This window comes from Lissotriton helveticus, chromosome 7 (genome assembly GCF_964261635.1).
Source record: "Lissotriton helveticus chromosome 7, aLisHel1.1, whole genome shotgun sequence".
Lineage (NCBI taxonomy): Eukaryota > Metazoa > Chordata > Amphibia > Caudata > Salamandridae > Lissotriton > Lissotriton helveticus.
Genome location: NC_136068.1, coordinates 937,664,114 through 937,691,714, shown reverse-complemented (window position 1 = coordinate 937,691,714; position 27,601 = coordinate 937,664,114). Strand labels below are relative to the sequence as shown.

The following is a 27,601-nucleotide window of genomic DNA, read 5'->3' as shown; positions in this document are numbered from 1 at the left end:
TATGAAACCAGTTTTTAATTGCTTGAAACCTTTTTGAAAGTTTCCCTGTAAAATCTTCTTCTTCTAAAGGAATTATCTCTGAATGCATTTGTGTAATATTCTTAATATACATTTCAATATTCTTACTTTCATCAGGTATATATGTACAGCAATGTTGGACATGTAAAATGCCACAGACTCCTCCCTCTTTTGCTAGAAGTATGTCTAAAGCAAGACGATCTTGAATTACCATGGATCTAATTGCAATAACTTCAACATTCACTAATTGAAACCCATCAGCAGTGTCAGTTGATAATCTATCAACTATAGTGGACAATTTTCTGATTCTCCCTGCATTTAGGGTTATACCAACAAAAGGTATTACAGCTTGAAAAATATCTCCCAGAACTTCAGTAAAAGTTTCTCTTTTAGCTCTATTTACATAATTATGAATTTTAAACAATCCTTCTGAATCTCTGTCAACATGAAACACTTTAGGAAAAACAATTCCCACATAACAAGTTCCATACCAATGGTCTGGAAGGTTATAGTAAGCTTTGTCACCACAAACAAAATAAATTCCAGGGAAGATAGGATCTTTTCCACCTTTAAATCCCCAACCTCCCATAATCTGATAAGTATCTTCACAGTTACTTGCACCTACAAAATAATTATCAAAAAGTGTATTATCTCTTCTAATGCAAAGCTTTCCACTAACAGGTTTGTCTATGTGAATTGCAATATTTTCAAGCATTTTGCCATTTAATTTCTCATCCTCTTTTTGCCAGAAGGATGACTTAGTCTGCTTGACTAATTCATTTCTCTTATAAATTGCTCTTCTCTCCTCAACCATATTCAGAAATTTCTTTCCTTCAGCACTTAATTTACATGTTAGATTATTCTTATAAGCATACTCGTAAGTGAGTTCGTTAGTAACAAGGAAATATTCTCTCAATTGTTTTGCTTTCTTATGCTTATTTAAAGCATTATCAATCTTAACATTAGCAAAAATTTCATCATAATTTGAATAGTAATATTCTAAACGACCAGTTTGATAAAATAAACTAGTTAATACACTACATGTTACAGCATAAGTGAGAGGAAGCATATTATATGTTACTCCCTCAGAAACAGAAGCAGGTAACTTAACACAGACATAACAGTCCTTTGCATCCATTACCTTTACATATTCACTCAATAGCTTTGTGAATGTATTGCTTGAAAAATCACCTATTGATTTATCTTGATGAATGTTAGGCTGATGATCAATAACTTTTGCAGATGCACTATGTTTAGTTTGGCTAATCAGAGCTTTGCTTGTTATGTTAACTTTGTGTAATTCTCTATTCATTTCTAAAGGGATAATCACAGCTAGTACCAACCAGAGCAGAACTAAAATGAGCAGACATACCAGAGTCATCTTACAGCATCTTTTAAAAACAGAACATTTTGAAGTGCTCTCCTTAACATAAGGCATTTTTAGGTTAGTTTTAGCCTCAAAAATAAAAATAAAAATAAATTTTAAATTTTATATACACCCCCCTTTTAAAATATATTTTTCTTTTATAACCCTAAACAAAATTTCTTCGACCTTATGTCATACATAAGTTTTCTTCTACTAAACAGTTTTTCTTCGACCTTGTGTCAACTAACAGATTTTCTTCAGCCTTTTGCCAATTTAATAATTCTGTATTTCAATCATTGTCACTAATTTCTTGGATTTCGTTTTCTTCTTCACTACTATCATATATGTCTATAACAGGTGGAATTACTAAGTAAGTCCACTCAGGAGACTTGTATTTCTGGTTTGGTCTAATTATTCTCTTCCCTTTTCTCGATATCACTTCAATTTTTCTTCCAACTCCAACTTCTTTTCCTGGACTCTTTTGACTACTTATTTCTTCAACTTGTTCTATTGGCTTTTTGATCAATCTTACTCTCAATCTTCCACCAGGCCAGTAGTCTGCTTTTCTCACGTACTTCTTCTTTGGTTCAGAATTATTTGATTCTGACTTCCAAGTCCTTTTCTTTCCGTTTTCACTTCCGCCTTCCACGTCACTTTCTTCAGTTTCGTAGTCTGAAATTTCAATTGACTCAGGAACTTCTCTATTCGGCAATTTTACTCCTTCAGGAACTTCACTTTGTCTTCCATCACTGGTACTCGGTAATTCGTTCTCCTCTTCTTCTTCAATTACCTCTAGCTTCCCAGATTTCGGATTTCTGTTCCTTACTTCAGAGCTTGTTCTTTGCCTTTCGATACTCTCCTGGTCTGAAACTTCTTTTGGTTCAGCTTCTTTGTCTTCAATAGAGACAACCGAATCCTCAGTTATCTTTCCTTTTAACAGATTCTCTTCACCTTCAGAATCTATTTCAATTATTTCTAAGTCTTTTCTTGTCAGATTTCCATTCACTGGCACAGTTTCCAGATGTCGACTTTCTTGTCGATCTTCAGAATCTGGAATTACTTCACCTTCTGTTCTGTCTTCTGCTTCAGAATCAGAATCATCTGTGGTATCACTTTCAACATCAGAACTTTCAGGAGTTGGTACTGGAATAGTATGACTTGGATGAATCCAACGCTTCAATCCTCTGCACTTTACAGCATTAGTAGTGATCAAGATTACCTGCCTAGGTTTCTGCCATCTAGGAGATAGACAATTCCTTCTCCGATGTACTTTCGTTCTGACCCAATCGCCAGGTCTCAGATCATGAGTCAAAACTTTTTCATTTGATTGAGCTTCAGTTCCCACCTGATTAGACACAGAAGTTACCATATCAGATAACCTTTTACAGTAATCCAAAATTGCACTGTCATTTATGCTCAACAGTTTACCTACAGGTACAAAAGCTTGCCTCATAACTCTTCCCATTAAAATTTCATGAGGACTCAGACCTGTCTTTTTATCTGGTGTACTTCTTAATGACATCAAAACAAGTGGAAGAGCATCAGTCCACTTAACTCCTGTCTCTAGACACATTTTTCCAATTCTGTTTTTGATAGTTCCATTTATTTGTTCAACTACACCTGATGCCTCTGGTCTGTATGCACAGTGTATTTTCTGCTCAATGCTCAAAGCTTCACAAATTAACTTCAACAGTTTGTTATCAAAATGGCTTCCTCCATCACTCTCAATAGTGACTGGAAAACCGTACCTTGGGATGATTTCTCTGAGCATTAGTTTTGCTACTGTAATTGAATCACAATGTCGTGTAGGGAAAGCCTCTACCCATCTTGAGAATAAGCATACAATTACAAGTACATATTTCAAACAGTTGTGTAAGGGCATTTCAATGAAATCTATTTGTAACCTGGTAAAGGGACCACCCTCTCGACCAATTATTCCTGTCCCCACCACTGATTTTCTGTTTGGATTCATTTGTTGGCATGATAAACACCTTTGACAAAAAGATTCTGCAATGGTTCTAAATTTGGTATTGAACCAAGTTTCTCTAAAAAGTCTGACCATAGAATCTCTTCCTAGATGTGCAGGACCATGATATAATCTGGCCATGTCAGCAATCAAGCAATTTGGTAAGACTATTCTGCCATCTTTGTAAACCCACACTCCATCTTCTTCACGTGGTCTACAATCTGATCTTAACCATAGGTCTTTTTCCTCATCATCTGCTTCGTTTTGTAAATCTCTAATCTCATGCCATGTTTCTACAACAGTTGTTAGCATTAATGAATTTGAATCAGTTTCTTTACTCCTCTCCCGATTGTATGAATAATTTTTCCTTGCGCAGTACTTTGCTGTTTCGTCTGCGAAGGCATTTCCCTTGGAAATATAATCAGTTCCTCTAGTGTGCGCTGCACACTTAACTATGGCAATTTCTTTTGGTAATTGTATTGCTTCAATTAATCTTCTAATGAAAACGGCATTTTTAATTGGTGATCCTGTTGATGTCATGTATCCTCTCTGTGACCAGAGTTGTCCATAATCATGCACAACTCCGTACCCATACTGACTATCAGTAATGATGGTAACTCTTATATCTTTTGATATTTCACATGCACGAATTAAAGCAATCAATTCAGCCACTTGTGCTGAACGAACTCCTTCAAGACATGATGCTTCTTCAACATCTACAACTGTACAAACTGAGTATGAAGCTTTCAAGACACCTCCTTCGGATCTTAAGCATGAGCCATCTACAAAGTAGACAAAATCCGATTCAGACAAAGGTCTGTCTTTGATGTCTTTTCTGGGTTTAGTGCAGAATTCCATGACATCTAAACATTCATGTTCTGTCTCAATGTCATCAACAATTTCAGAATCAGGCAGTAATGTAGAAGGATTCAGATTCAAACATCTTGAAATCGAAACATTATCTGCTCCCAGTATGATTTTCTCATACTTTGTCAATCTGCTACTTGTTAAATGTTGAGTCTTACCTCTTGTCAGTAATATTTCAACTGAATGAGGCACAAAAACTTTCACAGGAAATCCCATAATGATTCCTTCACTTTGTTCAAGGCTGATACTTGTAGCTGCAACTGCTTTCAAACAACCTGGTAATGCTTTTGCAATTGGATCAAGAACTGCAGAGAAGTATGCAATAGGTTTCTTTAAATTTCCATGTCTCTGTATTAATACAGATAATGCACATCCTTCTCTCTCACTGCAATACAGTTCAAAATCTTTCTCATAATTTGGCATACCCAAAGCAGGAGCTTGGCATAAGCTCTTTTTCAAGTTCTCAAAAGATTCCATCTCAGCATCATTGAGAATAATTGGATCTTTTACATCTGATTTGGTTAGTCTTTGTAGTGGTTTTGCAATTACTGAAAATCCACTTATCCATTGTCGACAGTAACCTACCATTCCCAGGAACATTCTGACCTGTCTTTGTGTTCTTGGCGGTAACATTGCTTGAATCATTTTTATTCTCTCTATTGTTACTTGTCTTTTTCCTTTTGCAATTCTGTGACCAAGATATTTTACTTCTTGTTTGCAAAACTGTAGTTTTGCTGGGGACACTTTATGTCCTTCTTCTGCAAGGCGATTTAACAGAATTATTGTGTCTGTTACACAATTTTCTCTTGTCTTTGCAGCTATTAACAAATCATCAATATACTGCACCAGCGTAGACCTACCTGGTAAGTCTAAATCTTCTAATGATCTTTTTAACAATTCATTAAAGATTGAAGGACTTTCTGTATAGCCCTGAGGGATTCTTGTCCATCCAAGGGTCTTACCTTGGAATCTGAAAGCAAAGATTTCATAACTGTCTGGGTGTAAGGGAACAGTAAAGAATGCATTGCAAAGGTCAATGACTGTATACCATTCAGCATCATGTGGAATCTGAAATAGAATTACTGCTGGATTTGGAACCACAGGACAACATGGAATGACAATTTGATTAACCTTTCTCAAATCTTGTACGATCCTAAATGTTCCATTAAACTTTTTAACTCCCATAATTGGTGAATTACAAGAGCTACTTTTCATTTCCTTTAATACGCCTTGCTTGATTAATTTTTCAATTATAGGTGTAATACCTTCAATTGTCTCTGTTTTCATTTTATACTGTGGAGTGTTTGGAAATTCTATTCCCTGTTTCAATGCAATTTTTACAGGATCTACGTTTTTCATCAGACCCATCTCATTCCCAGTAAAATCCCATATTTCAGATTTCACTGTTTCCTTTAGCTCTTGAGGTAAATCCTTTTCTTCAAATGCAGGAAACAATTTTGTTTCTTCTGCTTCCATCATCATCATTGTCATCCTGTACAAACCATCTTCCTCCATTGTTTGTAACTCAACTCCTTCAGGAGAACAATATATTCTGCAATTCATTTTACATAGGATGTCTTTGCCTAATAGATTTACTGGACTACTGTTACAAACCACAAATCTGTGTTTGTCTCTGTAATTTCCAATTTCAACTGGTACTGGATCAGTTAAGTCTGTTTTAATTTGTTGATTACTTACTCCCACAACATGGATGGTATCCCCAGAGAGAGGTAGGTTTTCAATTTCCACTGATCTAACAGTAGAACGGGTAGCACCAGTGTCCACTAGAAAAGTGATGTCTACATCATTAACTTTCCCGTTTACATAAGGACCAGACTGGTCAACCTCAAGAGTGGCTCCAACAACACACTCTTCCTCCTCTCTCGGGCACCGTCAGCAATAATCATCAGAATCACTGTCTTGACTTTCTGTTAATAAAAATTGTTGTGAAGCATTTTGCATTTGAACCCTTTGCTGCTTTTGCTGTTTTTGTGGTTTTATTACCTGTTCACATCCCTGAAATCCCACGTTTGGATTATATTTTTGAACTCCCCCACAATTCGGAAAAGGTGGTTGTGGCAACTGGTCTTGACGATTATTCACCTGTTGTTGTTGCTGTTGTTGTAACTGTCGCTGAATATTAAATTCATTTAACCCCTGTTGCATCTGTAGCTGTTGCTGCAGGTTAACACCATTCTGCATCTGTGGATTCAATAAGGGATTCTTTGAGTTTCTAGGAGGATGAGGACATTCGTCCCTCCAATGTCCAATTTCGCCACAATTAAAACAAGGTAATCTTTGTTTCAGCTCTTCTATCTTTGGGCTAAATTTCTTTGGGAAATTATTACCTTTAAACTTTCCTTGTATCTGGTTTGCATTTCCAGTTTGAACAAAATTAGTGTTCTTATTTCCCATGCTGGCAATCTGTTGCTCAGCCACCTTTACCTGAGCCCACATGGCTTTCTCCTTCAGCTTCTTCTGTTTTACTTCTAATTCATCGCTACAATATTTTGCTTTTCTTAGAATATCATCTACAGATAGTGCTTGCCATCCGACAATACTAGTTCTGATCATTTCTCCAATTTCAGGTTTTAGTCCATAAACAAATCTATAGATAAAATGACTCATGTCTTTTTCATCTAATTTTTCATAACCACTGTATTGTTTAAAGATTAACAATAGTCTTTCATAAAAAGAATGAACTGATTCTTTTGTTTCCTGTTCTGTTCTTTCTATTTTAACCCAATCGACTTCTTTGGGTGGAATTTTGTTTTTCATCCAAACAATTACTTTCTCATAGAAATCCATTACAAGTGGATTTGGGCCACCTGTTTCTTTAATTCGCTCAGGTTCTGCTTTTGGCCAACTAATAGATATTTTACATTCTGTCCAAAGATCAGATGGGACTACAATGTCAAAAAATCCATCTAAATCAATCCACAGAACTTTTGACACTTTGATAAATCTATCGACTTGCCTGTACCACTCAACTGGTCTTTCCCTCAATTTTGGAAAGTCATTTGTGAATAACAGAATGTCTTGTCTCGACCATGGGACATGAACATATCCTCCACCTGCAACTTCTCTCATTGGAAATTGTTTTGACAATTTTTCCAATCTTTCATCTTCCTTCCTTTTGGTCCATTTCACTCTCCATTTGTTCAGTTCTCCTAGCTTTTTGATATAGACAATCAAATCTTTAATGTGAACTATTCTTCCCATTGAGTTCAGACTCTCAATGTCACTTTCTGAAAAGTCTAATCTGTAATGCTTTGCAAAATTCTTTTGTTTACTCACATCGATTTCAAGTTCTGCTGCTAGATCCTCTAGTTGATCATATTTATTTTTCGTTTTCCACTGAATGCTTTTGCAAATGAACAGTAGTTCATCATCCCGATAGTAATTTAAACTATCTGGGCCAATTGTTCCAATTATTAATTCTTCTATATTCGCTTTTAATTTGGCCACATCAAGTTTTGGTGTGGTTACCCTGACTTCAGGACTTCCTACATCTGACATAGCACCCATTGGTGTTTTTGGAGATAAATCCTCATTAAAGGTTAAATCAGGCATTCTCGATCTAGATGTGTTTAATTCAGTCAAGTCTGAATAAAATTTTTCAGTAGCCTTTTGAGTTTCTGTATTTAAAGGAATAGTTAATCCATTTTTGTTTGTATCTCTTTGATCAAATACAGGCTGAACAGGACCTATTGTTACTGGAACTGTGACAGCTTCCATGCCTTTTGTCATTCTTTTAATTAATTCTTCTTTAGACCTTAAATATTCATTATAATCAACATCCTCAACATTTCTTGTCTCTCTTGCATAATCTTTTGGAGGTTCCCTTGCTCTTGGAGTCATTGAAAAATGTCTACCTTCGTTTCGAGCATTCTCGAATTCTGATCTTCTAGGAGTTTCAGTGATTTCACTATTATTTGGATAAAGTTTAGGAGCTTCACTAATTGGAGGTGCACTCGGTGAAGTTTCAGTAGAAACCACCGGAGTAGACCATGATCTAGGAGGTCTCAAAGGCTGATTAGGTTGTTTCTTTCTAGCAGTTGTATATATTTCTTCCATAATTGCATCCTCAGATTCACTTTCCATAGATTTCCCTGTAGGAGAACCCATTACCATTTCATGAATTAAATACAATCCTTCACTCATGTTTCCCTGTCTCCACATTCGCAATCTATCTTCATGAGTTTCTCTTTTCCATGATGGATTTTTAGAAGGTCTTTTAATTCCACTAGCTTCTCTTTGTAACTGATACATCTCGTCTTCCCACTCAACTAAAGCTTCAAATTGAGTTGGTCTCGGTTTTGGAACAAGAGCATTCATTTTCTCTCGTAAATTTCTTAAAACTCTTACATTAAATGAACCATCATCAGGCCAAGCTAAAACACCGTCGTTTTTAGTATAGCGTTTCCAACTGTCGAACCATAAGACAGTATGATATCCGTATTCACCTTCCATGTACGCTGCAGGTGTTTTATACTTATGAAGTAGTTTACCACCTCGCGTTTCGATTTTCTTGTCAGGTGAAAATAAATTCTTAAATTTCTGAAATAATGTTGTCTTTTTCTCAACATGTTTAAAATGATAACTCATTTTTAAAAGTTAAATTTAATTCACAAAATCGTTCGTAAAATATTTCCGGGATGTTCCGCAAAACAACCAATCCGTACGCGAAACACACCAACAAGCCAATGGCAGTTGAGCTACGTCACTTTTCTGCTCAACCAATAAATTTAGAGTTTTTCCGAACAACCAATCAGCTCACAGGCCGTCAGAGACTCAAGAACCAATCAGAATACAGCTTGTGACGTAGGTCACCCAATCCCAGCGCGGCTCTGTGACGTACACAGCAGCTGCGGTTTCTCGCTTCTCACTCCTTGCACTTACCCCTCCTTCACAAAATCTTTTCACAGCGCCATTTTAAGAACACTTTCAGTGAAAATTAATTCTTAACAATGACTATAAAGACAACATCTGTTCGTTTCACTATTTAGGATAGTTTACATACATTCAAGTATCCACACTTCGGAATAGACGGCGCTATTCACATTAAGGATAATATTCAATTGTCAGTAGAGTAACCTTACCCCACCCTTCTAACACGTATAATTATGAACTCGCTTTGCTCTGAACCCACCGCGAAGTGAAAGTTCTAAGAGTTCTACTTGAACATAAAATACAATTCAAACTCGCACTTTTACACGGAAAATTCCCTAATTTCAAACACACATGAAATCCGTACAGGACTCTCACCTGTTTATAGAATTCATGCACCGTTAGCAAAATAACGACGTTATCCGTACAGGGCTCTCACCTGTTTATAGATATGAAACATGTACCCGTACAGGACTCTAACCTGTTTATAGATAATCATGCACCGACGTTAATTTTACCCTTCACTCAAGCTCGGATATAATTAATACTCTCATCACAGTGAGTTTTATGGAAGGCGCTTTGTCCCTATTCTCATGCTGCTTTGATTTCTTAGAAAATCCTCACTATACAAGATTCAGACCTAGCCCTAAAACTGTGCTGCTCGGCGACAACACTATGGTACACGGCGATACCTCTTGTGATACTCGGCGATATCACTACAAACAGAACAGATGGCTTGCGTGACTAATTTCTCGCCACACAATCTATACCGGTATAGCTTACAGATAGCACGAAAAACGAACTTAACATGTGTTAAAACATCTATCCTATTTCCATACCATGACGTAATCCCTAGCAACCAACATATTACCTTGGTTACCTCTTAGCAACCATCAATTTCTGCTACCAGAGAATTGATCCAGCGGGCTATAGAAAATATATCATAAACTACGCTACCCAATTTCATAACCTATAAACAAAATTCTATACTAAATATGGACCCATTTATAAACCTGATATATTTTGGGCCTACTGAATCAGATGGTCAGAATAAATCTATATACACATTATCTACAAACTATATACATATTTATACATTTGCAGAAAGAATATTGTCATTAGAATAAAACCCAACCATTTAAACGACCACCATAGGCGACGTGATCTAGCTAATGGTAACCTACACTTCTGAATAACCAAGACCAGCTTGTTTGTCAAAAGTAAGATTTTATTTTCTAAATTATGGTATATAAGTTGAAAGTTTTATAAATGAAATTTATTTGCAATAAAGCAAGCATGATGGTAAGAAATATGAGAAAAATACAATTTAAGCAATTGAATTAAATTTAAAGAAATTATATAAAGTTTAGCATTTCTAAAACCTATTTCCCTAACTGAGCTAAATAGACAGAAATTAAAGTAAAGTTCTCTGAGGATTCTTACGTGCTCCACGCAAAGTCCAGTAGCACATCACCCTCATCGGAAAGTCAGAAAGCAGCAGCCAGCCCAACCCTAAGGGCATGACTTTTTATACCTTTCTACGCTAACTAAACTAGCAAAGGAAAGTTTTCAGAAATCCTCGACGTCCCATTGGCTGAGAGTGACAAGTGACATGTCACCAGATTCTTAAAAAGTTCCACAAAATCATGTCTTACAAAGACCATTGTCTCTTCCACGTGAAGCCAGAAGCTTCCTGCGTTTGCAACTTTGTATTAAGTCATCCTCGCAGCTTCCATAGACTTGTATTACACTTCCGCGGATGCCAAGTTAAGGACTGACAAAATGTTCACTTTCGACCTTGGCCATGTCCGACAGAATGATGTCAGCTCATCAGTTTTTGCTTTGTGAATGCAGCTTCAATAAACGTTTTAATTCAGAATGGGCGTCTCGTGACTTTCTGCAGAATTCTAAGTCAGCTCTTTTTCTGCGATTCAAATGACTAGGCCCAAAAGCAGGCAACTTATGTTTTCTAGTATAAAACAAACACAAGAAAAGTATTAATGTAAGAAATAATGTAGATTCTGTATCCACCCTATGGTTTACTAATTAATTAACCCACCCGATTAATCAAAATGTTACCTAGCCATTGCAAACAAATAAAGCAGCGTTTATATTTACCAGTCTCCGTTTTTCTATGAGACCCATAAGCACCTAGAATAGTAGAAATGACATCACACAGACAAGGAAAAGCAAAACAAGCACATGCTTCGTTTAAGTTTGCAGCAGTTAGTAATGACAAAAAAAACGAAAACAATAAATTATTTTATTAATTTGCACGAACAAAAAGATGCAACATTTATGCACGTTTATGAGCACACATGTTAGTCCCCCCACGTGTAAAGTTTAATCTAAGTTGTATTAGCACAACATATCACAAATCATTAATAATTTTATTCATGTTATGGAAATGTGACTTTGCGAGTTTAAACAAAATTTTGTTTTCTATCTCGCTCCATCACCCCGACAAACAAACTCGGACCTCTGGTGGCAACTCACTTCACAGCTGGCCTGGTTATAGAGGGTGGGCCAGACCCACCTAAGGAAACCCTGGACCACCCAAGGCCAGTAAAAACTGAAAAACAAGCGTTTTTCACCTTAATGTTTCCGTGGGAGCTCCCTTATCGTTTATTTTAATGATTAACACCTTTGGCATAATATAATTTCAGGCGTGGGGAGAGGTTTGAAGTCAGCAGAGTTTATTAGCTGAAGTGATGCACAAATTAGATAGATATCCTGAAAACTGAATTATGATTCTGGGCTTATTGCATCGTATTTTTATACTTCAATGTCCTGCAAAGTAAAAAGCTGCCAACGTTTTTTTAAAAACATGAAAAGCTGTAAAGTTGCTCTGTATGGCAACATAAACATTTCTGCTGCTGCACATGACCAGGAGCATGCTGCATTTTTTAAGTTCTGCATCTTAAAAATTTGACAAGACGCGTCCCTCATCTTCCCCAAAGCCGGAAGCACATCAACAAAGAAAGCAGCTCTCAGGGTGCTGATTTTTTTATTGTGTTAAAAATTTTAAATGCGGACAGATGCCAATACCTAAAATATCCGATCGGTTAACTACTTAGTTGTTTTTTGGCCAGTACCCACTCATCTTCATGACCCACCAATGTTTCTTTACGGCCCTCCCAAAGGAAAAATTATAGAGCCTGGCTTGCTTCTAAGTATGCACTTGCAAGTGCCCCGAAGTTAAACGAAAAAAAATGACAGAAACACATCTTTAAAAAGCAAATACTCGGGAGTACAAGTAAAGTATGCTTAATATAAACAGGGAAGCGGTTGCATCACTGTTATCAATTAGCTTAAATTTTATACTGTTGCTGTTGAGGAATCGGTCAGTATTTTCCCTGTAATGTTAAGGATGTGAACATAGGACCCCATGCTCCGGGAACTGTTTTAGCTTTTAGTTACTGCTGTTTCTGAGCCACAGCAGCACCCGCCCCTTTAATGCCCTGAATGTCCCACAAACAGTAGGAGAATCACGATATTTCGTATAAACAAAGAAGAAGGTGCCAGAGTGACACCCGGAGAGCTGTGAAAATGATATCTGGTCTTGTGAAATGACCTCTTGAGACGAAAGGAGTCCCTGCAAACCGGAGGAGTTTATGGCTCAGTCAGGAAAAGAAAAATATTCTTGCGCCAAAAAAAACAAGGGCACGCGGAAAAGAAAATTATTCTTGCGCCATAAAAAAAGAAGCGCGTACGCTTCGGGCAAGTAGGGGGTGCGAGGGTGCGGCAGAGAGCAGACAGCATTTCCCTTCCGGGAGCGAGAGCAATAATTACAATCATAAGGCGCCGCTCACTCCCACAAGGGAATCGGCAAACGTGCACGCATTGCATTGAAAGCAATGCAGCGCGTGCACGTTGTTGCCTCCAAAGCTGAATAAATTTCAAGAGGTCTCTTTCCTATGTAGCGCATGCGCGCTGCGTAGGCGAGACCTAAAAAATGACTTTTTTAAACGAGCAAAGTGTTATTCTTTATTTGTACAGTGCGACTATATAAACACCCATAATGTTACTTACCACAGCGAATGTTACTTATCTGTATTTGTAGCCTGTTACACTTGTTGGTGATTCCCGCCAAGTAACATCCTACTTCTATGAGTCTAGTGAGCATAATAGATTCTGGGCAGAGAGCCTATGGTCATAGTGTCCACCACAACAGCAGAATAAACTTCACACCCTGTCTATCGGTGTGCATGAGTACTGCTGTAAGGATGGCAGTACATTCTTCTGCTCAGGTAAACTTTGGTCTTTTTTGGAGCATTGCCAAATTTTCAAAAGTTTAACATTCAAGTTTAATTGGTGCCTTTCGAAGATCACAATGGTCTCAGAAATAACTGCTATGAGAGTTAGGCCATTGACTAATTAGAAACAGATTCAATGTGCAGGCAGCTAATTATCCTCTTACATGTGTGGTGCAAATTCTACAAATAGAAACAGATAGAATAAGGTCATTCCCCGTCATGATGAGAACACCTTCTAAAGAAAATTCCTCTGTACCCATCTATTAAACCTGTAGTTCAGGCCCCAGCTTTTTTCCCGAGGTAAACCAATAGGACTAAAATCTAAGGGGTATATTCACAAGAATGTGTGCTAAACATCACAAAAAAATGCTAACGCACCTTTACACATCGCAGCCTATCGCGGGAAAATAACCCTGTGTCAACGTGGAATTCACAACAAGGCGGTAGCATGTGATAGTCTGCCGAAACCGCAGCCAATGTCCACGATACAACCACTTCGATGGAGATAAAAACACAAACCACACACAAAAAAAAGTGCGATGAGCCCATTCGCGAAGATGAAAGCAGGTATAAGCATGGCCAGGCCAGGCTTGCAACACACACGACAGGCAGGAATAAGCACAACAAAAGCCTTAAAAAAAGTGACAATCCATACAGAAAACAACAGCCAAGCACAATGAAGGCAACCCAAGCCAGCATACAACCCCACAAGCCCCATTGGCAACAAAACATTGTACATGGCAGGCCATCTCGGACAAGGTTTATGCAGCCTGAGAGAGGAGGTGGACAATGGATGAAAACGAGAACATCCGGAATGATGCGAAACGCAGAAACAATCAGAAACACACCGACAACAAGAAGGCAGCAATGCACACCGGAGGTGGGAGGCCAGCGCCACACCAGGAGCAGGATGACATGGTGTTGACCACATCAGTCTGGAGACGATGGCAGGACCGGGCACTGGAAACTGACCAACCAGACACAATAGCAACTGCGAGAGGAACCAGCAGGGACCTGGGGGAGATGGGCACAATGGCACCCACCCACAATTAAGCTCAGCACCACTGCAGAGTGACAACACCAACCAAGAGCACAAGTCACACAACCAGGCAACATCACACCACAGAATAAGCACAGAAGTGGAAACCACACTGCCTGAAGGGGAGAAGAGTGAGCCAATTCATAGCTGAAGGGACATCTCACACACTATGCAGCACACACACAGGAAGCAGAGCACCACAGCCTCGAACACAATGTGGCACAAACACCAACATTTGCACAACCGAACACAGGACATAAATGCACCCACCTGGTGCTGGTTAACCACCACATGCATCTGGCTAAGCACAATACAGGGACAGGACAATGCACAAGTACAAACCCACAGTCCTGATGGGGTAGCAATGCCCGCATGGCAGGGAGCCAGAGAGTCTGTGACACACACATTGGCATACAAATCAAGACACAACACAGTTGGAGACAAGTTAGTGTGTAAACTTTATACACAAGTGCGTGCCTGTACGGCCAAGAGAAGTGCCACGATATGCAGACCAATGCAGCAGCATGTCGGAATGAGGAACATAGGACAGCGCCCATGTCCACCTCGGGGGAGTCCATCACCAACACAAGTTTGTGCCAACCCGCGTCAGTTGTCCGCGCATGGATCATGAGTCCATGCAAAAGCAGCGATGTCCACTGTCATCTTGGGACATGTGACCAGATTCTCAACATGCAACCAGGTGTATCAAGAATGTGCAATGGGTCACATCAGTTGTGGCTGTAGGTACCTTGTCACTCGTCCATGAACGCGACTGCAGCTGTGTAAGCCATCATCTCCAATGAGCGCTCGTCATCAACCACATCTGACATGTCGTCAACGTAATCCATCAGCTGACCTGGACAGATGTACTGAGTCCAACCACTGGCCCCAATGTGCACCAAATCCCAATCGGGTAGTGGCACATTGTGCTCACTGCACACGAGGACTTGTGCAATCTGCCAGGTCCAGTGTCCAATCTGCATGCCAAACAGCCATGCATGCCACAAACGGTGACGCTTCTGGTCATGGACCAACATGGGGCGCACACACATGTCGTAATCCAGGTCAGCTACCGTTATGTTGGAGAGGCAGACAACCATGGACCACTCGAATATGCACGAGCGACAATGAAACACAGGCTGAACGCAGGTGATGTCTGCTAGGCGGAAGCTCAACTGGTAACTGATCCGCAAGACGGCCAACAGGAGTGCCCTGAGTACATGCAGCAGACGAACACGGTACAGGTCCACGTGACTGGATCCAGGCATGTGTTCGGGATGGTCTGCCATGGCATCAGTGGCCCTGCTAGAAGCGGCACTGGCTTGCCCTGCACCAGTCCTGTGGATGAAATGGCACAGCCCAGTGCAATGAGCAGTGTCTCTGTGCAGGTCTGGGATGGGGTGGAAGTACGTGTGAAGACCATTTCACGCACGCCAACTACGACCAAGGACTACTTTGTGTGGGATGTGTACACGTTGGTCTCACTTCAGGTAGTGCGTAGTGTGGGAGTCGCAAGCAAATGCCACTGTATCCGTCAGGGGGTGCTGGCCACATGCCAGTTCCTGCTTGGAGCCGCAGATGTGCTACCGCCTGATAGTTCACGCAAAGGACCTTTCATCCGTATAGTTACTTCACCATCTGCATGGATACAGGAGATGCACAGGGCCTGGCGTAGGTGTGGTGGGATGTCTGTGACCCTGGGAACACCGTGACACTGGCCTTTGACGGTGTGGGGCCACATGAGCATAGGCCAATGGACTGGACAGGGCGGACACAGGTGTACAGCCCATGGCTGGCTGGGATCGCGCTGCAACTGAGCCCAGGCAAATGACTCATGCATCCGCAGAGCTGATACACCAGACACTTGGCATGCATGTGCCAAGACCCCGTGCGATTTAGCGCTCCTACATGTCCCTGTACGTGCGGACCCGCCCTCCTGGTGCATGCTACATTGCAACATCGACTACTGTGGCCCTGGTGGCAACTACACTGCAACACAGAGACACACTTACTGTACTTCCTGCCCAAGGCCAGGTCCGAGCCACGCTCTGCTCCTCCTGCCGATTCTGCACACCCTTGCGCTGACCTGATGTACGCAGGACCAGCATGCGCTGCTTGTGCTTGCAGGAGGGTGCGAATCCAGGGTCACTGCTAACGCTGAGGTGACATGGTAACGTCCGCTAAAGAAAGCACATTGTGATGTTGCAGGGCCTGTGCCCATCATGCTGACACAATGACCACACGGACACACTTGCTCAGATGGTGTGCATGGCTACATGCACGTGCAAAAAGTCAGATTTATTAGCAAGCACACATACTGAGTGACACCTGTGTTGGATGTGTGTGGGGTGTGCACACCAGCAGGCTAGGGCTGCCTGGTGCAGTCACAAATCGACAACAGTGTACATCGTAAAGGACACAACCATTCAACCGTAAAGGCCCCATGGCTTCTGCTACACAGAGTTAGTGGCCCCGGATGCACAGTGGCCTGCACGGGCCTACCGCCATGAGACGCTGACTTGCGGGGCACTAGGGCAGGGTCACGAGTACAGAGCAGGTTCTCGTAGATGTGAAAGGAGCTTGCCACGGATTGTCTCGGTGGACAGTGGAAGGAGTACCCCCAGGGCATGATGCAGAGTCCAGGACCAGGCTGCAACAGTCACAATGGTGGCGACATATGGAACAGACACATGTCGGACACCAAGTCCGGTCCAGCATGTGGAAGATGCAGGAAACCTCCAGGCCATGGACTCAGATGCCACCAAGGTACAACCAGAAATTGCCCATGACTCATTGCACACAGAGTTAGTGGCACCAGTGCTGTTGTGGATACCGGCTGCCATGAGGCGTGTCCAACGGTGTGGACTCTCCACATCTTACCCAAGACACAGTTCCACATGTGTGACCAACTGGACCGCAGTGTAGGCCTTAGGCAGCAGTCAGTGCAGGGCCACAGATATATGACGTTGATGAGCCCAAGACCACTGTCACAGAGGTCATCCAATATATCTGAAGAAGGGTCCCGGACGTGACCAGCACAAAGTCAGTGGCCCCGGATGCACTGCAGCCGGAACAGGCACAGCGCCATGGGACGGTGAGTTGAGGTGAACAGGGCTGATGGCACCAGGTCAGTTGTTGTAAGTGTTCGAACACCTCCATGACTCTGATCCGGCTTTGTGCCGCATCTTCCTCTTACTCCTCTCTGTGCATTCACTGGTGGGGACTCTGCCATTCATGAGTCGCGACTGGTGCTGGATGTGGGAGCGACTGGTCTGCAGGGTAGGCATGAGCCCTCATCCACGTGTGGCCGGCTGGCGTTGCACAGGCTTACTGGCACCTCATGTGGCCGGGTGGCAATGAACAGGGTTAGTGGCACCTCGTGTGTCCGGCTGGCAATGCACATGGTAAGTGGCACCTCGCGTGACTGGCTGGCATTGAACAGGGTTAGTGGCACTTCGTGTGGCTCGCTGGCTTTGCACAGGGTTAGTGGCACCTCGTGTGGCCGGCCTGCCATGTGGAATTATGCCTCACTGATCGAAGGGGGTCTGGTGCTGTGGCTGCTGCCACTGATTTGGGGTCACTGCCATTCAGGACTCCGGACACAGTTCCATAAGTGGGACCTACTGGGCCGCAGCAGAGGTCGCAAGACTGGTGCTTGGAGTTTGCACCCGCATGTGGTGGGCCCTGTTTGCCACACACCGGTCTAAGCAGGGGAGCAGAGCCTCGTTGGTGTACTGGGGTAGGCATGTCCTAGCTTCCCATATTTAAAGCATTCTTTCCCCAGTGCCGGACAAGATCAGAAATATGCCTGTTGATTTTTTGAACAACACGTGCATTTGTTTATAGAATTAGCACCCTGAAACAAAATAAGTATAAAAATTAGACCATTTAGACATTATGTGGCTCCTCTTTAAAAAGTGTGTTTAGTCTATCCAAGACTTCAGTAAACCAGTCATAATCTTTAACATCCACCTCTTGGGGTGGTGTTGGTGGTAGTAAATGTTCAAACACTTTTTCACATTCCATTATCAATAAATTCAACAAAGTCATTTTCTTTTTTAATCAAAAGAATCATCAATTGAAGCATGTAAGTTTTAATTAATCTTGGTCAACTTTCTTTATAGGTTGTTGTGGCTCATTTAGGAAAGGTGGATGTCTTTAATCACACAGCATTGTGGGCTGGGTGATAAAGCTCTACAGGTAATTAAATGTATAAGAATGCAGAGTCAGGATGTGATTAGCAGTAAGTTGCATACTTAGGGCCGGATTATGACTTTGGTGGCCTGGGAGAAGGCAGCCACTGCAGTGGCCCGCTCCCACACCACCAAAGTCGACAGCCGCCTGCCTGCCAGATTATGAGTTTTCTCATGGTCTGGTGGGCAGTGCTTTGGCGGCCCAGCAGCGGTTGAGTTCTAAGGCTCATAAGTGAGCCTTTGTACTGCGGCGCCAAGGGAGCGCCAATGCAAGTTTCTGCACAGCATGGACTGTGCAATCCATGCCATGCAGGAACTGGGGTGCATGCACACAGGGAGGCACACCATGTGCCACCCTGCATGTACAGAGGCACCAGGGGGGCTATAGGCCCCCCTTACTTTCCTTACTGCCACACTTTTCATGGCGGGATCACCGCCATGAAAGATGTGGAGGTCAGGAAAGTCTTAATATGCTTGGCGGTGCTGCAACAGCTCCACCAGCATATTGCTTCCCCAGACCGCTCCTCCAATTTTGAGGGATCGCAGTCCCCAGTGGTTGTGACGGTCCTATGTTGGTCTGACTGCCGTAGTCACAATACAGCGTCCGACCGCTGGTGCAGCGCTCCCCAACCGCTACCCCACCTACACCATGGGTTTGATGGCCCAGTGGACTGCCAAACTCGTAATCAGCCCCTTAGTTAATAACTCCGGAATATTGTGCTAGTAACATGTCAACAGACAGTTAGGAAGAAAGTAAGTCCCTATTTACTTGCCATGAGTGAAGTTCAGTAGGGGTAACTGCAGGAATGGCCCCTACAGGTAAGAGTGGTGAGGCGGGTGGGAAGGGAGTCAACAAATGACGATGAGGGAAAATTATTTGAAAAAAAGAAAACCAAAGCCCTGCACTCGCTACTCGCAAGGTAAGTGGTTTCTATTTTTGCTGTACATATGAGAACAGTCTTTGTCACTTTCTAGCTTGGCGTAGACCGCACTGTACTAATCCTCTGTTTAAAAACAGACTTTTGAAATTAACAGATTTGGCGTGTCAGTGGTGTTATAGAATGTTCCTTACAAAGGAACTCCTCTCCACTTAAGTTGCCCATGGGTCCCTACTTTTATCGTTGCATAACTTAAGTAGCGCTCTAAGCCAGAAAAGGCAATGTTTTAACTTATAATGGTTGCTTCCTTGTGTCTGGACTAAACTATACCGCTCTTATGAGCTCTAATAAGAGCAAAACATGTGTCAGGGATTGCTTTTATGAATTTGTATAGTGTTTCCTCCCTTTGCAGTAAAAATGGCAAAAGGCTTTGTCACTTTATAGCTTGGTAAGTATGGCATATGCTAATCCTTTGTTTAAAAACTAGAAAAAGCTAGATAAACAGGCAATTGAGGTGAGTAGATTTACAGAATGGGGGTATGTAATAGAGTATTCCATACATAGGACCTTCTGTCCAACTAAAGCTTGGGAATTGCCTGTCCAAGTCTGAAAGGGAATTGCTTATATTTATATATATCCAGAATATATGTGTCCGGAATTTGCGGCTAATAAGATTGTAAATGACTCAAGACACGCTGTCTGGAGTGCCCGCTATTCTTTGATGTACCGAGGGTGAAAGGAAATGTATATTACCTACTGGCGGTTGTCACTATGTAGTCGTAGTTAGGTTTGTTTTTCCATTAAATGAGCGTTTTTTGGTTTGCTAATAACTTTGGCCCAGTTTGACAGATCTTCACAAAACTTTCCAAAAAAGGGTAATCCACCTCAGCTCCTTCCTGGAAATTTTTGGGGTAATCCGTCAAGAGGGGAGTGAGAAAAAAGGGGGTCCCACAAATGCAAATTCCCATGAATTATTCATAGATTTCCTTGGGTAAGGTTACAGCAAAAACTGCTGAACGGAATTACACCAAATTTGGCTGGAAGCTAGCTCTTGTTCCTCAGATTGTGCTTTTTGTAATTTGGTGTAAATCCGTTCAGTAGTTTTTGAGAAATTAAAGGCCAAAAATAATTGTATATCTGAACATTTGGGTCCAGGAGAGTCTTGAGTGACCTTCGTAGTAGACCCAATTTATAAATAGAGTGTTCTGATTGGCCCAGATTTATTTCCCTTGGACCATCTTCCTCCTGCAGAAGTCAGACTCCAGCGGGAGCAAGCTGTCTGATTAGTTGTCGGCAACATAAGAAAAATGTTGCTTTCAGCCATTACAGGACTCAGGGACTTAGTCATCTATCCTGAAGTAAAAAAAAAAAAGAAACATAAGGGTTCAGGGTAGGAATACTCTGACCCCCTAGGACCAGCGGAGAATGTCCAGAAGGAGCCCCCACAGGGGCCAAAAGGAGAATCAAAAAACCAAAATGGCAGCCGGGTCGCATTTAATAGCCTTATGCCCAGGGAGGCCGCTCCCCAGGGGGTTGTTCATAAAGGGAAGGGTGGATGCATTGCCCCCCGTCCAAGCCTTCAGATGCTCCGGGGAGCCCACCCCCGGGTAGGGGCAGCACGGGTAGGGAAACCTGTGTTTGCTCTCATTTGGTAGGATAATTTTTTTTAATTCCCATCAAGTGGGAGCAAATACCAGGTCTGCTCTCAGTGGGCGGGAGCTTTAAAAATGCACTAGCCCGCTGAGAGCGGGTTTTCAAAATATTGCTTTCCCCCTAAGAATCATGCAGGGAATAGGGTCCCAAGGACCGAAATCAGCCCGGGAATGGAGGAAGCACGCCACCTCCCCAGAAAATCGACCTGGGCCATGGTGGATGGGGTCAATGTGGCTGAAATCGGCCCAGGGAGTGCGGGCCCTACACACCAACTTCCCCTTTTTTTAAAAGAGGAGCCCTTGGGCATACGGTCCCCAGGCCCTAACAAGGTTCAGGGAGGGGGCCACACAGAACTACTTCCCTTTATTTAAATAAGTACCCTGGGGGATGGGATACCCAGAGCTGATTCACTTGGGGAAAGGGGCCTTGTCTCGTTAAAAAAATATATTCTCTAGGGGATGGGATCCCCAGGGCCTAAAGAGACTCCGGGTGAGTACCCCTCTCCCATTACTCTTTGAATTGGCCCTGGGGGATGTGGTCCGCATGGCTTAACAAGATTTGGGGAGGCAGGGCTGTGTGGCCCCTCTCCCCTTTAATTATAAAACTAATGGTCCCCACGGACTTATAAGGTGATGTCATCAATAATGTCACTTGAGAAGTCATCAGTGATATCATAAATGATGTCATAGAACATGCCATGAGTGATTTCATATGTGAGATCATAAGCAGTGCATGACAGGGGCGCAAGTTATAGTTATTGGTGAATTTCTGTGGGGGTTTTTCTAGCTCAAAAAGTTAATGTTGTCACTGACAAATTTACCTAACTATAATGTTACTTTAACCTGTGCTTTTTTCAGTGACTATATACTCAGGTATAAATATTACCTACTGGGGGTCGCAGTAGGTAGTTATAGTTAGGGCCCAATTTCTATAAAAAAATGTGATTTTCAGTTGCTTATAACTTTGGCGCCAATTGATTAATCTTCATGAAATATCCCCCAAAATGTGCCCTCTACTTCAGCTGTTGTCTGGAAGGTTTTGGGTCATTTGTGAAATGGGGGGGTGACAAAAAAGGGGGTTCCAAAACACGTTGTGCCCATGTTAATTCCCACAGGACTGTTGGATATGACTACAGCCCGCACCGCTGGATGGCATTACACTAAATTTGACAGAAAGCTAGCTTTTGGTCCACAGATAGTGCTTTTTCTGATTTCGTGAAAATCCATTTAGTAGTTTTGGAAATATTAAGGGAAATCCAAATTTGTATATATATATAGGGACGCAGATCCTCCGTGGAGCCAGCAGTCCCAGTGCGGAAATTTGATTGGCTGCCAATTCTTGAACCAGGAATTGTTGGCAACCATCTTGGCACTCTGCTTGAGTTGAGTCCCACCACAAAACGTAAAAAATAAAGAAAGGGGGGCATGCTAAGGCTATCCTGACCCCATTAAATTGGTGTGGGGTCCCACAGGGAGCGCGCAGAGGGTTAAAAAAAAAATTATTTTATAGATTTTGCAGCAAAATCATAGGGGGGGATCCTCGGATGCACGGCAAAACTGAAAAAAAGCAAGGGCTCCCATGCATCTTTTGTAAGTAAGCCCCCGGGTAGGCCACATCCAGAGGGCATGAGGGTATTATAAACATAAATGAGGGGTGCATGGGGGCCCCATTCAAGGCTTAAGGAAATCCCCGGGTATGGCCACCTCCCCAGGGCACTTTCAAAAAAAGGAAGCGGGCGGGCCCACTAGGCCCGCCTGCACCCCAGGGACCACCACCTCCACGGGGCAAAACAAAGTAAATAAAGGCAGGGGGTCCACACAGCTCTCCTGCAGCCCCAGGGTGGTGTGAGAGGCTGTGTGAATGAGTGAGTGTGTGAGCGGCTATATGGAGGAGTGAGGGGGGGTGCAAGTACTGGTATGGGCACATAGCTGTGGCCCACACTAAGCATTTTGAAGTGAAGGAGCAATAGCAGTCAGGAGAAGGCTGGAGATGAATTAGCTAGTTTTCCAAATGAAAAGCAGTTAAAATGGGCGTGTTTTTTTAAAGATATATTTTATTGGAAGCTGTCAGCAAGAGAGTGAATAAAACTTGTAGGATACCTTAGCAACAAGTCCTATTATTAGCTGTTGTTTAAAAAAAAATAATACAGACATAGATATGCTTTTGAAATTGAGGCGTAAACCACACCTGCTCTATCTTATTTGTAAGTTTCATGTTCCTTCTAGAATGTGCTATGAACTTGTGACCTACTGGTTTCACAGGGTTGCGAGGTACACTGAGCTAAGTGTGCAATGGGGGGAAGGGTGTTAAAGAGACAGAGTATTTTTTAAGTTGAGGAGTTATGACACAATTTAAGTAATGGCAACCTTTCATTTCCAACTCAGGACTATGTAATAAACTCTTGTTCAGTATTTAAATAAAAAAACTGAAGCTAAATATTGGTATGGGCTTCTGTTTGTTTCGCAAAGACTCTGTGATGATCACAAAAACATCTCAAACACGTGGAGACAAGAACCTCGTTTTGGAACAGAGGGAAAGTGTTAACAGATGCTAACCATTCACAAGTGGAGATGCAGAAATCTAAAATGAAAGATATGATTTTGTTTGCTGCCTTTCTCATGGTCATAGAGTGGAAAGTTGAAGAGGTTACCATTTTATAGTTGCTTTATATGAGAGTGGTGTACCATTCTTGTGCTTAGTTTTTGCAGATCCTAACAGTGTTAACACTATCCAGAAAGAAATAAAACAACAATATTATCAACAAACTCAATTCACCGGTATGTATATAACTTTTTTATTATTTAAAAAATATGTATTACAAATAAAGGCGTAAATGGGAGTTTGATTAAAAAGTGTATAGGAGTGATGTGAAAATAAATATATCAGATGAACTTTATCTGGTAGTGGGTTAATGTGTTTAAGATTTTAGTACTGTTCAAAATTACCATGAGCAATGCCTTTTCAAAATTATAATGTTTTAAATGTCTAAGCATTATGTGCAGAATAGATACATCTATATTATTTGCATTCTGGGAGTTGTGGTTTTAGTCACATTATCAAAAGGGAGTAGTATAGTCAGAAATAAAGGATAAGAAAATGTGCTGCATCTGTATATGAATTATAAAGTAGTGATACTGCAGAACTCTTTTCTTTACTTTGTGGATTGTGCTCCTGATATACAACAATGAACATGGACAAGTTAGCACATATACACAAAAATCAGAGTTACAGGTTAGATGTATTGTAATCACATATGGTGTTTTGTTCTTCGATAGTTCAATTGAGTTACAGCTGGTACTGAGCCTACAGGCTTTGCATTCTCCATATACATACACACCTTGTATTGTGTTTATGTTGCTCTGTGATTGAACCATACTTTTACTTAAAAAGGCCTGTAGTAAAGTAAGAGATGTAAAAAGGGAAGATTTATAGATTCTGAGAGCTAAGGACAAGACTGAAGAGCAACCAGTTAGATTTATCACCTCATTTAGTAACCAGCCATGGGAGGTAAAACAAAGCCTTAAGAAATTCTGGCATGTTTTGAGAACTGATGATATTCTTATAAAACATGTAGGTGAGAATCCACAGGTCACTTTTAAAAGGTGTACATCATTAAAAGGTATACATCATGTTTTTAGTAAAAGTAAAGCACAATCCACAAAGTAAAGAAAAGAGTTCTGGAGCATTTGAGAGCAATAACAAGAGAAGACAAACAATATCCCATAGCAAAACACTTTAAAGAATGTCATGATAAGGATGTGAGGTTACTCAAATATTGTGCCATTGACAGAATCCCTATCTCTGAGAGAGGAGGGAATAGAGTTCGAAGAATTGTGACGTCTACAGTCTAGATAAAATATGAGACAATGCATCCTCCAGGTTTGAATAAAGACAAGGAGTTATCTGCTCACTTAGGGTAAACTTTATAAGTGGAGTAAGCGTATCTTTAGAAGAATAATTTTGTAATTTATATGCATCTCTAAGTTTCAGGTGTGTTGTTTTAAATGGCAATAGGGCTGGTCTTAATTTATCATGCATTGGGTTTTATCATTGTAGGAGACAATCATCATATAAAGAAGAGGAATGCAAAGGAGCTGGATATATCTGGCGCGATCTCGAGCAGTTGGTTGACCGATTTGATAAATTGATTGAATATTAAGATTATTTTTTGTGGTACATGATCAGAATGGATAGAGCCCACTGGGGCAAACAGAATATCAAAAGGGACACTAAAGAGGGTATTTGAAGTTAATTGCCCATTGAGACATGAATATAGAATCTTTAGGGAAACAAAAAATATGAGGACATGTGAATCTTGAGTTAGTTTGTCTATATTATAAAATATTATGGTTTAATGCTGTAAAATTGAATCATGTATTCAAAATTCTCAAAATTAACCAATGGATTATCAATTGCTTTAGACAATTAGCATATAAAATAAGTTATGATTGATTTTTTGGAATAGAAATTACCATTTCAAAATGGCCGCTGAGTTGCATTACAGTGTATAAGATCATGTAGTCCTACCTTTATTTTTTTGAAAATTGCACTACTATTTACATATGGAGAAGGCAAAAGTGATGGACCCAGGAACAAAGAGCAGCCAGCTCTGAAATGCATCAGGCGTTTTCGCTGTAACTAATAAAAATATTCACGCTTAAGGAATTGGGCTGCGGCTTGTTTTCTTCAAGATTTATATAAGGGAGTGATTGACAAAATACTGGGAGGTTCGCTACCTCGCTGCAAATCCGCTGCCAGAAGTGGCAGGATAACCAGCGATTGGAAGTGATTGAATATATATATATATATATATATATATATATATATATATATATATATATATATATATATATATATATATATATATATATATATATATATATAACCGTCAGTTACCAGAATCCCCAAAAGATTGAGGCGAACACACAGGAGGCTTCATAGAGAAAACAGCAGGTTTATTTGCATCGCGCTCGTGGTAGGGAAAACAAAGCACCTGCCTCACAAGTTCATGTCTGCCAAACGCGTTTCGGGAACACCCAATTCCCTTCTTCAGTGGCATGAATTTCAGAAAGAAACTTCTTCGTGGCTTTTTTATGCAGAGAGTCAACGCCTGCTCCTGGGGAGGAGCTTAGCCGTACCTACGGCCTTTTGGGAGTTGTAGTGTCTCTTTGTTATTCCCAAGTGGGTGAGTCAGTTCTTTCAAAATAATTTCCAAGTCTTATCCATCAGGCTGAGACATCCGTCTATGTCTCCCCTCTCACGCAGCTTCACTGATGCAAATCGTGTTCGCGTGAGCATTCACTGGTAAAATAAACCTGCTGTTTTCTCCATGAAGCCTCCTGTGTGTTCGCCTCAATCTTTTGGGGATTCTGGTAACTGACGGATGTTTTGCGGCCGCCCAAGGTCGCGAGGAGGACCCGCCGTTGTTAATACGGACCCGCAGCACCATTTGGCAGTCTGCTTGGGAGGAGAGCCGCTTGAGCATTTTACCAATGAATGCTCACACGAACACGATTTGCATCAGTGAAGCTGCGTGAGAGTGGAGACATAGACGGATGTCTCAGCCTGATGGATAAGACTTGGAAATTATTTTGAAAGAACTGACTCACCCACTTGGGAATAACAAAGAGACACTACAACTCCCAAAAGGCCGTAGGTACGGCTAAGCTCCTCCCCAGGAGCAGGCGTTGACTCTCTGCATAAAAAAGCCACGAAGAAGTTTCTTTCTGAAATTCATGCCACTGAAGAAGGGAATTGGGTGTTCCCGAAACGCGTTTGGCAGACATGAACTTGTGAGGCAGGTGCTTTGTTTTCCCTACCACGAGCGCGATGCAAATAAACCTGCTGTTTTCTCCATGAAGCCTCCTGTGTGTTCGCCTCAATCTTTTGGGGATTCTGGTAACTGACGGATATATATATATATATATATATATATATATATATATATATATATATATATATGTGCACACACACACATATATTCTTCCAACTTGGTTCCCTTTCATCGGGTTGTGGCAGCGCTGATTATGGGTGGGATATCCCGCAGCAGAACCACGCCGCTAAATACTTCACAAAATCCTTCTGTAACAGACTAATAGGTTTTGCAATTTTTCTTTTTCTTTTTTCCTTCTTATTAACAGGTATACAGGCGAGATAGACCAACGCGTTTTGGCATTACCAATACATTGATCACGTTCTTAAGAAAATGCTTGAAACGCTACTGAAATGCATTCAAAAGTCCTTACATCGTTGCCTGTTTGATTTCACAAGCGCCCCATGAGTATCGAGGGTGATATCACATCCATAGCTGAGTTGGGTTACATATGGCATCAAAAAGTGTCAAGTTGTCCTTATATTTGGAGTCCTTCAATTTATAAAGATCTTGAATAACGGCTTCTTGGAATAAATAACACTTTGTCATTTGAAACGAGAGATAGCACGAATAAAATAAAAAATGAAACAGGTGACAAGGTCA

At 41.3% G+C, this 27,601-nt stretch overlaps 2 protein-coding genes across 3 annotated transcripts in view; one reads left to right on the top strand and one right to left on the bottom strand.

The window, feature by feature from the left end:
* The window catches only part of ARAP3 (ArfGAP with RhoGAP domain, ankyrin repeat and PH domain 3), a 680,145-nt gene extending 656,249 nt beyond the window's left edge, over positions 1–23,896 (top strand). The window contains exon 34 of the mRNA XM_078653517.1: positions 23,826–23,896. Within this exon, the coding sequence (XP_078509643.1) occupies positions 23,826–23,870 (45 nt within the window). The 3' untranslated portion in view covers positions 23,871–23,896. The remainder of the gene's footprint in view (positions 1–23,825) is intronic.
* LOC144769423 (proteinase-activated receptor 3-like) overlaps positions 1–27,601 on the bottom strand; it is a 67,685-nt gene that overhangs the window by 6,746 nt on the left and 33,338 nt on the right. The gene's annotated exons all lie outside the window — the stretch shown is intronic.